General features: G+C 44.2%; 1 protein-coding gene across 3 annotated transcripts in view; it reads left to right on the top strand.

Annotated features, from left to right (window-relative positions):
- The window catches only part of NCAPG2 (non-SMC condensin II complex subunit G2), a 49,642-nt gene that overhangs the window by 9,136 nt on the left and 26,278 nt on the right, over nucleotides 1-14,228 (top strand). For all 3 annotated transcript variants that reach the window (XM_081147427.1, XM_081147429.1, XM_081147428.1), the window contains exons 6-13: nucleotides 615-749; nucleotides 3,958-4,052; nucleotides 5,066-5,135; nucleotides 7,773-7,859; nucleotides 10,454-10,549; nucleotides 11,092-11,217; nucleotides 12,670-12,849; nucleotides 13,843-13,995. In XM_081147427.1, the coding sequence (XP_081003553.1) occupies nucleotides 615-749; nucleotides 3,958-4,052; nucleotides 5,066-5,135; nucleotides 7,773-7,859; nucleotides 10,454-10,549; nucleotides 11,092-11,217; nucleotides 12,670-12,849; nucleotides 13,843-13,995 (942 nt within the window). The remainder of the gene's footprint in view (nucleotides 1-614; nucleotides 750-3,957; nucleotides 4,053-5,065; nucleotides 5,136-7,772; nucleotides 7,860-10,453; nucleotides 10,550-11,091; nucleotides 11,218-12,669; nucleotides 12,850-13,842; nucleotides 13,996-14,228) is intronic.

A 14,228-nucleotide genomic window follows, 5' to 3' on the forward strand; every position in this document is an offset into this window, starting at 1 on the left:
AATTTAAATTTAGTTTAAAGTGAAGGAAAGGAAAAGTTTTTTCCCCAGTCGCTCCAGTCACGTTTCAATTGGTGCACAGCCTGATGGCCTAACAGCTGTCACACTGCACAGTGCAGACGCAGACGTTTCAGTCACAGGAAACTGGGGGACAATGCTGGGCATCAGTGTCTCTGCTGGCATTTCCTGTTTTAAAAAAGTGTTCTCTCTCCCTGGCTGGGTGACTCAGTTGCTTGGAGCATCCCTTGACCAAAAAGGTTGTGGGTTTAGTTCCCGGTCAGGGCACATACCTAGGTTGTGGGTTCAATCCGCAGTTGGGCTGTGTATAGGAGGCAGCTGATCAATGTTTCTCCCTCACAGCGATGTTTCTCTCTCCCTTCTCTCTCTCTCAAAAAAAAAAAATCAATAAAAACATATCCTCCTGAGGATTAATAAGTGTTCTCTAGAGTTGCAAGTGACATTTGCAAATTTTTAACTGTTTTCTCTTGTCATTCTTTCTTTTTGATAATCTAGAATTGTAATTATTTATGATATAAAATATTCTTATAGTTGTTTTGAAAAGTGACCTTTCTGTTTATTGTAAACCTCTCACGTTTTTTCTTTTTTGCCCTTCCTAGGGTGCAGACATAAGTCGACTTTGGCATGTTCATCAAGCTTTGTATTGCTTTGATTATGACTTAGAGGAAAGTAGAGAAATTAAAAATATGCTACTTGAGTGCTTCATAAGTATTAATTACATCAAGAAAGAAGAGGTAACCTGTTTTTCTTTTCTGGTGTATCTGTGAACTGCTTTTTATTAATGGATGTCTTCTCCAAGTTCACATGGTTGCTGTTAGTACTGTGCTCAGTGTGGTAATGAGTCATCTTAGCCACTGAGAGCTATTTATTGCAAAGTGTTTTCACTGCCTGGCAATATTAAGCAACATTTACAAGTCATTGCTTATTTCATCATTAAATCAGATGGGGGGGAGGGGCTGTGCCAATCCTGGCGAAACTGATTGCATTTTAAATTAACAATGATTAAAAACAAGGTTGAGAAATCTCTTCCCCATGGATTAGGTCTGACCCTCAGACTTAATTCCTAATTGGCGTAGACTCAGAATTGCCATCACACAGTCTTTTTTTTCTGCCCATCCAGTAAATCCATAGAGAGGCTCTGGCCCTCTGCTGCACTGTCCATTCTCATGGTCCTGCCCATGTGTGGCTGCTGAGCACGTGAAATGTGGCTAGTTAAATTGTGACCTTAAGTATAAAATACACTTGGATTCAAAATTTAGTATGAATTATACCAACACATGACCAATCTTGTATCCTTTGTATCCTACCTCCCCACCCCACTCGGGTTGTTCTGAAGCGAATCCTGATGTCATTTAGAATGATGTTCTAAAGGGGTGGAGTGGGAGTGACTCAGCTTCTGTGATTGGTGGTCTTATGTGAAAACCTCTGATTGAACACACTTGTGTGACATGCTGGCTCTTCTGCCACAGCTGTTTGGCCATGTGTGCCCATGCTGCAGAAAGGGCTGGAACAACTGGGTGGCCCATCTCTCTCCCTGCCCAGGCTTGTTCACAGGGCTGTAGTGCTCTAGCTGAACCTCTGGAGCAGGAGGAAGCGGGGTGGGGGGACTTACTGGCCCTCCTACTTAGTCCGTCATCCTTCCGGGCTGGTGAAGTCACTTGCTCAGACCACTCTGTTGGATAGGGACACTAAAGTGACACAGAAAAGGCTCTGAAATTACTGTCGCTTTGGATTTGAGTTTCAGTTAAGAGGAAAAAAATAAGATCCTCAAAAATTTCAAGGTGAAGTTTTACAAAATACACATACTTTCTCAATCTTAAAAAAACCTTAGTATGAAAAAGAATGTAAAACGTTTCACTAATTTCATATATTTATGCCTGGCCAGCGTGGCTTAGTGGTTGAGCATTGACCTAGGATCCAGGAGATCGAGGTTCGATTCTTGGTCAGGGCACATTGCCCAGGTTGCGGGCTCGATCCCCAGCTGGGGGTGTGCAGGAGGCAGCTGATCAATGACGACTCTCCCGTCATTGATGTTTTTTTCTCTCTCTTCCTCTCCCTTTTTCTCTGAAATCAATAAAGATATATTTTTAAAAAATAATGATACTTTTATATATTTATTATATATTTAAATGATGATATTTTGGATATATTGGCTTGCATAAGTATGTTAAAGTTAATGAATTCTTTTTACTTCTATTAAGGTGGCCACTAGAGAATTAAAAACTACAGCGTGGCCTGCATGGCTCTGTGGGATGATGCCTTTCAGTAGTTGGTCATGAGCTGTGACTTTTTCCCATGCTAGGGGCGCACAGCAAACTTGCTCGTGTTTAGGATGTAGCCTTTGTGTTTAGTGGCCCAACAGGCATATATTTGAGGCAAAGAGGAAGTGGTTGCTCCTCCCTGAGCGAGGTGGGGACAGACTTCCTGGAGGAGGAGGAGTTCCAGTTTCAAAGCTTCTACATGGAGAATCTGCTTGAGACCTCACAGCCAGTCAGAGGTAGAGACAGGGTTTGACTGGTCTGCCCTTACCACAGTGCATGGTTTCAGCCAGCCAGGTGCCAGGGCCATGTGTAGTTACCGTACTGACCCAGATCTTTGGCTTCTGGGGTCTGAGGGGCTGTGTCCAGTTCCTTTACATGCGCTTCATGAGGGCAGACCCTGACCAGACCACTTCCAGCCTGTGTTCCCTTCTGTAAAGCAGGGGTAGAGCTGTGAGGAGCACAGGAGGTGATGCACGTGGTACTTGAGTGCGGCGCCCAGCAGGCCAAGCTCACAGGAAGTGCTCTGATTGCACTTATTGCTGTTACTGCGTTGTCATCCCTGGAAGAGACTCTTCACAGGGCCTGTGCCTCAGTCTCCAGGATTGTCAGGAAATTTGGGGAGCGTGAAGAAGCTGAGAGTGGATTCAGACATGTCAACTTTGTTTTCATTGGCCTACACACAGCAGTTGATGAATTGCATTTGTCTAACTTACATATACGTGTGCAAGTATATGTCAGAGGCACAAATATATACCTGTGAGCATTATAACTTTTTTACTGGCATGCTCTTTTGAATTTAAGATATCTGAACTTGGTTTCCTAACCAGTCATTAATTTGGTTAGGTCAGTTTTCAGTCATTCTGAGTAAACAAAAAATATCTTGTACTCTACAGACAAGTTATTTCCAGTAAATACTTTTTTTTTTTAACTAGCCTGTTGCATGCAGGTTCCCCTGCCATGTGTGGGAATGTGTGTTGCATTTCCATAGTATTCCATAGACAGTGTGCTGGGAGCATTGAGGAGGTGCCGTCCCCAGGGAAATCCTTGGTAGGTGTGTTTTATGCACTCTACAGAGGGTGAATGTTTTTGCTTCTTAGGCTCATACGTGTGATCCAGCAGCGTGAATATAAATTAACATTGCATGAATGTGAATGCCATCTGTAACTTGAGGACTGTATGTACTTGGAAATTCTAGCTGGGCAACTACTTAGCCTCTTAAATGTACAAGTCATCTGTTTTCTCATTTATTAAAGATGAAATGAACTGATGTTCAATTCCATTCCCACCCCAAAACGGAAGATTTCAAGCATTTTTTGTTATGGTTATGTAGACACCGTGGCAGCCAGGCAATAGGTGTGCACACCGTTTAGCTTACTGCAGGCAGTGTGGTCACTGCCTGTCTATAAGTAGAGACAGGAAGGAGCTTGGTGGCGTCTGCCACCACCTGCCTGTCCTGCGACCACTGTTAGTGCAAGGCTCCCCTGGCCGTCCCACCCAGGAGGAGCCGCTTGCCCATCTCACTTCAGTCTGCAGGTTCCAAGTTATAATTACAGATCTTCCTTTGTTGGGAATAGCAAACTTCAGTGTTACTAAACATTCAAAGAATTTTTTGTTTTTTACCAACTGGGAACTTTTTATTTGGTTTTAATTCATCATTGTATCCTATTTTCTAAATTTACAGGGAAGGAGGTTTCTTAGTTCTCTCTTCAATTGGAATACAAATTTTATTAAAATGATCCATGGAACTGTTAAAAACCAGCTACAAGGATTACAGAAGTAAGTATTAAAGGTAATATTTTGTGCTACCTTAATCTGATTTTGAAAGATTCTATTTGTCTTGACTTTTTAAAGTTACATTAATCTTTTGGAAGCTTTAGAAATGACCTCTTATGTTATTTATTGTGGTCTGTTTTGTAAGTGGGTGTTTTATTTTCCATGGATAGGAAATCATTGTTTTTCAGTAATGACATTAAAATTGAGATGTTAATATGTGGTAGTTCTTTAAATAGTCAAATTATTCCGCTGTTAAACCTCAGCTTGGTCACAGTAAAGCCTTGCTGTGTCTCAGTGGCACATTTGCCACCATTTGAACTTCACACCTGCTCCCCGTTTACTGACACTGAGCCGTGTGACTTTGCAGGGAGAGTGCAGAGACACACCCCCGCCAGGGCCCACCCAGAGTTGGGTGCTCATGGGGAGGGCCTGCTGGTTGCAGAGCCAGTGCTGGATCTGCTCTGGGGCTGGCACTTAGTCTGCCTTTCAAAGTCAAGTCCTCAGGCTCTGGAGGTGGGCTTGTTGCTGCATTAAAGGACCCTCTGCCAGCAGCAGTGTGAGCACCGGGTTGGAATTGCTCCGGAATCTCACTGTGAAGGGCCTGATGTTCACTAGGCCGCTTCCATTTCCTCGTTTGCACAATGTTGGGGGAACCAGTGGAGTCCTAACTGCTGCTCTCAAGTCAAGTCTGGTATTTTAGGGAATTAGTAGCCTGCAAAGTTTTGACAATTTTATTTAGATTTAAATTTTATGTAGATTTAAGAATTTGGTTCTAGGCTTATGTCCTGGTAGTTTCACAGAAAATAGGAATGTTCTGGGGAGGTCTTGACTGAGAAGGAAGAAAATAGTTTATACTTCAGTTCCAGTCTCAAAACTCTCCTTTCCTACTCACTGCGGAGGCAGTGGACAGTCTACAGTCACTCTGCACCAAGATTCTTCCCTGGGGTAGGGAGAATCTGGAATGATACATGTTAAAAGTATAATTCTTTGCATTAACTTTAAAATTTTTTTAATAGATCTTTGATGGTACACGTTGCGGAAGTTTATTTCAGAGCTTGGAGAAAGGCTTCTGGGAAAATATTGGAGGTATTTTCATTACGTTAGCACTTGTCTTTTGTTTTTTTAAGGTATATTTTTGTTAATTTCAGAGAGAGGAAAGGAGAGGGAAAGAGCTAGAAACATCAGTAATGAGAGAGTCATGGATTGGTTGCCTCCTGCACGCCCCCTGCTGGGGATCGAGCCTGCAACTCTGGGCATGTGCCCTGCCCGGGAATCGAACCCTGATCGCCTGGATCCTAGGTTGACGCTCAACTGCTGAGCTGTGTCAGCCAGGCAGCACTTATTTTATTACATTCTCCTCCTGAGTGGTCACGAAAGAGGCTCCTGTTAGTGTCAGTAGTGCTTGGGTACATTGGGTTAAACAAAACATAGTATTAAAGTAATTTTACCTGTTTCTTTTTTCTGTTTGTAACGTGGCCACTAGAACACTTAAAACTGTGCTTGTGCCTTAGCTGGTGTAGCTCAGTGGTTAGAGCGTTGGCCCTCGGACTGAAGGGCCTTGGGTTCTAGTCTGGCCAAGGGCCGTACTTCAGATGCAGGCTTGATTCCTGGCCCCGGTCAGGGCACGTGAGGGAGCCAACCAGTTGATGTGTCTCTTTCACATCGATGTTTCTCTCTCCCCTCCACTCTGAAAAATCAGCTGGCAGATATCCTCGGGTGAGGAGAAAGCCAGACAAGGAAGGAAGCCGCTGCGGCTCGCCGGCTCCTGGTGGACAGCACTGTGTGCGAGCCACAGGCTGCTCCTTTTACTACATTACTTTTGAGAATTTAGAGACATTCGTGTTGAATATGGCTCACCTCTAATGACCGTACAGTGTCTGTATCATGAAGATATGTCTGTATGTATAATTCACAATCACAAATATTCAAAAATGTCAAAAAGTACCTGTCTGGTATCCCTTACATTTTCTCATACTAGCTTCTCCAATGTGTTTTCTTTTCCTCCAAGAGTAAAGTTTTTACCTTAAGTCAAAAGGGCGTCTTTCCTTTTGAGGAGTGCTCCCAGAGTTGGTGGGTGGGGGGTGGTTTGCAGCCAGAGGGGGAGGGTGCCTGATGTCTAGAGTTGATTTCTGTCCACTCTGCTCCCCTGCCTGCCTAAGCTTGGTTTATGTGAGTGGCGTTTGTTACTGACTTCTACTTTTAGAAAACAAAAGATTATCAACTTCTGGAATAGTTTTATAGATTAATTTTTAGGAGAAAAGGCAAAACCAGGGCATTGTTATGCATTTTCTTGCATTGTTTTACTACTGCATGAAACTAGCTCACAGTAAGGAATATTTGTCCCTCTTTTTTCCAGTAGTAGTTTAAAGCATAGAAACTTATAATTAAGAACTTAATTGTTTGACTAGGTCTGTGCCAGATTAGCACCAGTGATTGTAATTCTGTTTCCTCTCTTCTCACCAAGTTTTTAAAGCAAATTCAGACATGCCATCTTCTGTCTGTTCTTCAGTGTGCGTGTCTAGGAAGGGCTGTACAGTGCCACTGCTGCACGCAGCGGGCATTCTTAAAAATAATGAAGCCATATTTAAATTTCTCATCTCTGTTTCAAAAATGTCTTAAAAATTACTTATTTTTTTATTGATTCTTTTAGAGAGAGAGAGAAACATGGATATAAAAGAGAAACATCGGTCAGCTGCCTCCTGCATGCACCCCAACGGGGTATCAAACCCACAACCCAGGCATGCGCCCTGACTGGGAGTGGAACCCACTGGCCAGAGCTCAAAAATGTCTTTTAGTGGTTTTTTGTGTGTGGCTCCAGCAAGTCTCCCAGTGGCATTTGCTGGCGTCCTGTCACTCTCTCAGGGCGCTTGTCCCTCCCTCCTTTTCATCTTTTTAAACCTCTGTTGTTGGTACATCGGAGAAGCTAGGTCACGTTCTGGCTATTGTCCATATTCTGTAGTGTCCATACTCTGCTTGGTGGCTCTAAAGGCCCAGCTTGTGGCACAAGTCCTGGGAGGTGGAGCTGAGAATCTCCTTCATCCCAAGGTGGCAGTGTGGTTCCCACGTGTGGTTCCCACGTGTGGTTCCCATGTGTGGTGATGCAGGGATTTGTTAGTGGCCTCAGGTGAGGAAAGAACTTGAGAGGTGATGGAGGAGAGGTTAACATTAGTAGGAAGCCTCCCTATGCCTTAACTAAAGCCATGGCGTCCGGATATTCAGATCAGTCCCTTGGGGATTTGGGCTACTCCTGGCAGCTGGCCCTGCCTCAGTCTCCCCACTGGAGGACCGTAGTGCCCTGGCTTACCTAGAAGCTCCCCACAGCCCACCCTGCCCTGCCCCTTGCGGTGGCAGCCCTGAAAGACCTCATTCCAGTCAATGTGGAATCCTGCTCCCATCTTAGAGGTAGGTCAGTGCAGTTCTGAGGAGTCTCTTGGGAAAGGTCCTGCCCTCTGAGGGTGCCCAGCCTCACTCAGTCTGTGAGCCGTGCTGGCTTGAACTGCTGATTGTCACAGATTAGTATCTCATCAAATAAGAGAAAGGAGACTAACTGTTCTCTTTGGTGAAATTAGAGAGAGGTGTACACTTAAACAGAATCTCTGGTGGAAGGAGCCAGTTCTCCCTCGTGAGGTAGAAGGTGAACAGATGGGACTCTTCTGTGCTCCACTGCTGCTCTGCTGTCCTGCCCATACACCCCAGTGTTACTCCATTGCGTTGTTTTTCCAGACGATTGAGGGCGACTGCATCCAGGACTTCATGTACCACGGGGTCCACCTTCCACGGAGATCTCCAGTGCACTCCAGGGTGCGTGAGGTGAGTGGCCTACCAGGTTTGCTGTGCCTTCCTAACGTCGGTCTCCCCGCATTCACTGTGCCTTCTTAACATCAGTCTCATTGTTTCTGTTTTCAGGTAACTGTTTTTGTTAAATTTTAAAATGAAGTTAAGCCTTGGTGGCAATCAGTTCTAGGGATTTTTCAGAATCTTTTTATTTTATTTTATGTCTTTATTGATTTCAGAGAGAGGGGAAGAGAGAGAGAGAGATAGAAACATCAATGATGAGAGAGTCATTGATCGGCTGCCTCCTGCACGCCCCCCGCTGGGGATCGAGCCCACAAACCGAGCATGTGCCCTGACCGGGAATCAAACCAGGATCTCCAGGTTCATAGGTTGGTGCTCAGCTGCTGAGCCATGCTGGTTGGGCCAGAATCTTGATGTTAGTGTCTGGCAGTTGTATCCTTCCCCCAAAAGCTCTAATTAGGGAAGCAATGGAATACTGTTACGGCCTCAGAACTTAATTAAACCACCTTAATTAAGTTCTTTGTCATAAAAATATCCAGAATCATCACTTTCTAACTGCCACTGCCGCTTTTTTAAAAAAAATGATAGTTGAGATTTTTATTATTTACTTTTATACGTTAAATTTCCATTTTGGTATTCTGCAGACCAAATGGGATAATGTTTTGTTAGTTTCTCTTGGTAAGATTTTGTTTTTAAAAGGTCATCTCAGAATTTAGATCTGAATTTTATCCTTATATTGTCAGTGGTCTCACTAAATAGGCTCTGTTGTCGGTGCCCTCGTCATGCTGGTAGGTGTCTGGTGATCGTAGGATTCGGCCGGCAGGAGGGCTAGAAAGTCCCCTGTTACATTGATCAGCTGTTACTTTTGGCAGCTGAGTGTCAAGAAGCTAAATGGACAAAGGCCACCTCTTTTTTGAATAGTGAAATTGCAATTATCTGTAGAATGTAAATATTATATAAAGTTTGAATGGATAAGAGAACATTTCTTTATGTTATTGATGATTTAGTTTGAGTTATCCAAAGATAAACAGCCCAGAAGTCACCCCCTGTCCACCCCTGGCTCAGCGTGGTTTCTTTTGTTGTGGCCACATGTGTGGTTTGGTGTCTCAGGTTCTGTTAGTCACAGGAGTGGCATCGTGTTAAACTACAGATCTGTGACATGGGTGCCTCCCTCGTGGTACCAAGTGACTAAAGACTTCATATCTGTTTTTTCTGCTGTGGTCTGTGAGTGATTAAGATATTTTACGTGTAGATATCACTATTTGGTAAATTTACTGGAAAATGCACAGAAAGAATCAAAAGGAAGAATGTTAGATTTAACTTTTCAAGTGAAGTGCATTCTTGGACTCTAAGTAATTGTCCTTGCTGCTCATAACACATAGTTGTTTCCTCATATCCTTTTTTGGATAAACATTATGTTTATATGATAAGTTATTTTATTGATAGGTTGAAAGAAGCTTCAGGAAGTCACTGGAAAGTGAAAGTCCCCACATTGATGATGAAAATCTTCTGAAGCTACATGATAGCAGTGGTTGCCCCAATCTGAATACACTAAAACTCACCGAACTGTACACTTTAAAAGAGTGACTTTTATGATATGTGTATTATCTCAACAAAGCTGTTGAAAAATGTTTCTGTGAAGCAAATATGTACATTGATACCCAAACTTGATAATAGTACACAAAAAACAACCTATAGACTCATATCACTTATCACATCAATAAAAAACTAAAGGTGAAAAATCAGAAAAAACAATCTTCAGACTGTGGTCTTTTAGGTTAAAGTTGATTCAAGTTCACTTAAAGTATAGGCCGTCACATTATAGCCCGTTTCGTTTATTTTCCACTTTTATGTATATAATCTTAGCCCCTTGAGTTGTGGATTAAGGAAGTGAGGCAGACTTGGTGGTGTTGGGGACAAGAGTCTGAGGAGTGGCAGGAACACCCGGGCCAGGTGGCTCAGCTGGTTGGAGCAGGGCACATACCTAGGTTGCAGGTTTGATCCCTGGTCGGAGTATGTGTGGGGAGGCAGCGAATTGATGTTTCTCTTTCCTTTTCTCTCTCTAAATTCAGTACATATATCCTCAAGTGAGGATTAACAGAGTGGCAGGAAGATTGTGGCAGTGAAAGAAAGGAGCAGGAAAGAGTGAAGGAGTAGAAGCTCAAAGAGCAGCTTGTTTCTGATCGTCCGGATGGCTTGGGGAGACTCAGTGTCTGCATTAAGCTCGTGCTGTGAAGGGCCACTAGGCCGTGACACTCGTGGTGAGGTACATGCGTGCCTCTTCTGGACTGGCTCTTACACCCAAACAGGTGTAGCTAGCTCATTTTAGAACCATGGGCCGTGGAGAGCACTTGGCCCGACCCCGTTCCCATTTCACCCTGAAGGCTATGAGGTTGTGTGGCGGTTGGTAGGCCCTGATCGTCATTTGTGCCGCAGGCTTCCTTCACCTGCTCGACCGTGTGGACGCTGTCAGTGCATCTGCCTGTCCTTGGGGAGAGTCGTTAGACTCGGGAGCGCGGCTGCCTGTCCTGCGAAGAGGGTTTTCCAAACAGGATCCTGGATGCTCGTTCACAAAGGAACATCACCCGTTTTCTCCTGTTCCTGGCCAGGTGCTGAGTTACTTCCACCACCAGAAGAGAGTTCGGCAGGGAGTGGAGGAGATGCTCTACAGACTGTACAAGCCCATCCTCTGGAGAGGATTGAAGGTGCACATGCCGATCAGTCTGTCGTGTGTAGACGCACGCCCATTCAAATTGTCGTAAGGCAGTAGAAACAGGACTGGAGGCCGGGAGCTTTGTGAAATTTGGGGATGAATGTTTTGTTCTATTAAAAGCATTTCTCAGGCCCATCAGACTGGGAGTCTGAGTTGGTTTAGTACTGACTACACAGTTGGAAGGGGGTAGTTGTGCTCAGTAAATCGGAGGTGGTGGGGTCTGCAGAGGTGGCTGGGTGTCCTGGTCCCTCCAGACCCCTGCTGAAATGGAGCCAGGGTGACAAACTAAGGAGTGTTCAGGTCGACACAGGAGGATTTCAGCCCAGGTGACTGGTGTCGGGGTGGAATGTGACAGTCACACAAGGTGGGTTTTGAACAAGGAGACAGTCTTTTCATGTCTGTCGACACTGGGCTGAGTTTGCTGACTAAGGAAGGACTGCTGTCTTTCTTTCGTGAGTGAGTCTATGTTGAGTACTAGGAGCTTTACTCTGGAATTTCATCCCTGGATCCTGAAATACTTCCTCATTTTTTCAGGCCAGAAACTCTGAAGTTCGCTCCAATGCTGCACTGCTGTTCGTGGAAGCATTTCCTATTAGAGATCCAAGCTTCAATGCTATTGAAATGGACAGTGAAATTCAGAAACAGTTTGAAGAACTCTATGTACGTATCCATGCAGTTCAGCTCCTTATAACCACAGCTCTACCTGGCCTGGCGTGCGTCCTGGCCGTCCGCCTATGTCTGCGGGTGCCCTGCCCCCAACTGCAAGCTTTCCGGATGTTGACATTCTTTAAGGAAACTGGTTCTCCCTGGTGCCTCTCAGACAGCATGGGCCCATAGTGCCCATTTCTCTTCCTCTTCTTCTCCTTTGGAACATTAATTATTTATTACTTCATATAGTTTTAAGTGTTTTTTGTATACTCTTGTCTCCACAGCAGAGGTAGCATAACATAGGGGTTAAAGTACCTCCAGATTTGACTCCACCTCTTCCTTATTAGCTGAGTAACTTTGGGCAGGTCACTTTGTCTCTTCACCTGCGACCTGGGGTGGTGATACTGCCCACTGGAGAGCTGTGGGTCGTAGGAAGGAGCACACACTGGGTGTGTGTAAGGCAAGCCCACAGATAAAGCCTGTGGCAGCTGTTTTCTCAGATGACTAGCTTTCAAGAGAGGCATTAGGACATGAGGGGGCGACGTTTATTTCCTGGGTGTTGTGGGTCTTGCTCACCTTGCTGGGAAGTGCTGCCCTCTGCTCGTTGCTCCACACTCCCTCACATTCTCAGGTTTCCCAGCACAAGCTAAAAACATTTATTTCCCTAGTTAGTAGAAGAAAATTGTAGGCAGAGATAGAAAAAAATGCCATGATAATGGTGGTTACCCATGACACTCTTAGATACTTCATTTTGTTTGCTTTCTGACTGATTATGAAAAATCTCGGCAAGGCAGAAAGTTGAAATTACAGTATGATGTCCCTCTCCAGCAATCTCTGCTCTCTCTCTCTTTTTCTTACTGTTTTTATTGTTGAAGAAGCCAAGTTATTCTTTTGTTTCCCACATTCCAGGTTTTGCAGAACCTCTCCCCACAGTGCCATTGATACATCCCCTGCCCTTTGTCTTTCCTGTGAATTGGAGTTAACTATAGAGCCATGTTTTTGTGAGTTTTGTGTGTGGTGTGTGATTCTCCAGATGCTGCCCTGTACTTCCATCAGGTCCATACGACCATTGTCTAGACTGAGTCATTGAGAGGAGAATGACTTTATTCTGTGTTCAGTGTGTTTCAGCCCTGTGGGAACTCGGGAGTGATTTGGTAGTCGTGTCTAACAGGGTGGTACTCAGGAGTACCAGCATCTCGCCACAGCCGCCCAGCGGTAGGGCCGGGCTTGGAGGCCCTGTGGTCGCCAGGTCCTGTGGGTTGGATTGGCCAATACAGCACCACGTGGGTCTAGATGTCCTCTTTCAGTATTCAGCAGTGGAAGTGACATGTGGCCAGAGATCCAGGGCCTGTGCATGGCCCGTGTTTCTGTAACTTGTGTCCAGAGTGCTTTTGTGTAAAGCAAATGTTGATATAAAGGGAACTGATTTAAGATTTTTAAGCCTTTTTCCCCTCCTGCTTATAGAGCCTTTTAGAAGATCCTTACCCGATGGTCCGTTCCGCAGGGATACTTGGCGTTTGTAAAATAACTTCCAAATACTGGGAGATGATGCCTCCGACCATTCTTGTTGATCTCCTCAAGAAAGTGACCGGGGAGCTGGCGTTTGATACAAGCTCGGCCGATGTGCGCTGTTCTGTCTTTAAGGTAGGATTTTAAGTTATTTATTTATTTATTTTAAATCCTATACACTATTTATTTATTGAAGATTAGTTAGAAAATACAGAGAAAGAAAAACTTAAAAACCACCCAGAATCCTACATAGACATAGCACTATTGACATGTTTGTCGTACGCCCAATAAGGTGTTAACAACCAAGTTAAAAATGTTTTCTACAGAAACTATCTTCTAGAAATAGTCCACTGTGTGTGTTGGGGGCCAGGGGGAAGCATTTTAGAATGGGAGCTGTACGTACTTAAAAATTTTTAAGTTGTTATACATTAAAATTGACCTTTTTGATATACCATATGTACTTTTCATAAGAACCTGCAAAAATATCTTTGCTCCCGTCACCCAGTCTCATTAGTTACCAGGACATATCCCATCTCGTTTCTCTGTAGCCCACCCATCGTCTCCCACAATTACTTTGAAGCAAATCCCAGACGTATCATCTCACCTGTAAACATTTACGTATGATCTTTAAGATATATGTGTTGTTTAAAATAATAAATCTTTTTTCCTAATGACTGGAAAGAGAAGGTGGCAGGGCATATCAACCTTCTGACACGTCAGAGCCTGGGCTGAGCTTGGGCAGGTCACTGGGCCTCCCATCTGGGGAGCGCGGGTCATGCGGGATGGAGTCAGCAGATGCAGGGAACCTGTGGGCTGGTGCCAGGGATAAAGGGCACAGGTGGCTTTGGAGCTGCTCCACCAGCGGTGGTGCTGTGTTTCTCTCCACTCTGAAAGTTACTGTATAGCTGCTCTAATCTTGTTTGGGTGAAACAGCGGATGAGCCATCAGGCATTGAATCCATACTAATTCATTAACCGTATGTTTATGTTACACCGTTTAGAAAGTGTCATTTTCTGCAGGTGTGTTTACTTATTTCACCAGCAGTTCTGGTGAAGATAGACCTGGATGTTTTCCTACCTGAACCTATTTAGTTTTGATTTTGAATCTTTTCTTTCTCATTTCTTGCAGTGTCTGCCGATAATTTTGGATAACAAATTAAGCCACCCATTATTAGAGCAGCTTCTGCCAACACTGAAGTACAGTCTCCATGACAATTCGGAGAAAGTGAGAGTGGCATTCGTGGAAATGCTGCTGAAAGTCAAAGCCGTGCGGGCTGCCAAGGTGGGTAAACAAGGCTTTTCTTATTCCATACGTGACGTAATGAGTGCATTTGTTTCCATTCACAGAAATAGAGAGCACTTAATTCTAAGGTTTTAGTGATCACATTTTAAACTAATCAATGTCTGGTATAGTCTGCCAGTTGTTAAGCTTATAAAATTTGTCTTGTGATTTCCATTGAAGAGTCTAAAAATGTCATCAGTATGTGTTTTCTTTTTGAAAACATTCATGTGAGC

Source organism: Miniopterus schreibersii (assembly GCF_964146895.1).
Source record: "Miniopterus schreibersii genome assembly, chromosome: 9".
NCBI classification, from domain to species: Eukaryota; Metazoa; Chordata; class Mammalia; order Chiroptera; family Miniopteridae; genus Miniopterus; species Miniopterus schreibersii.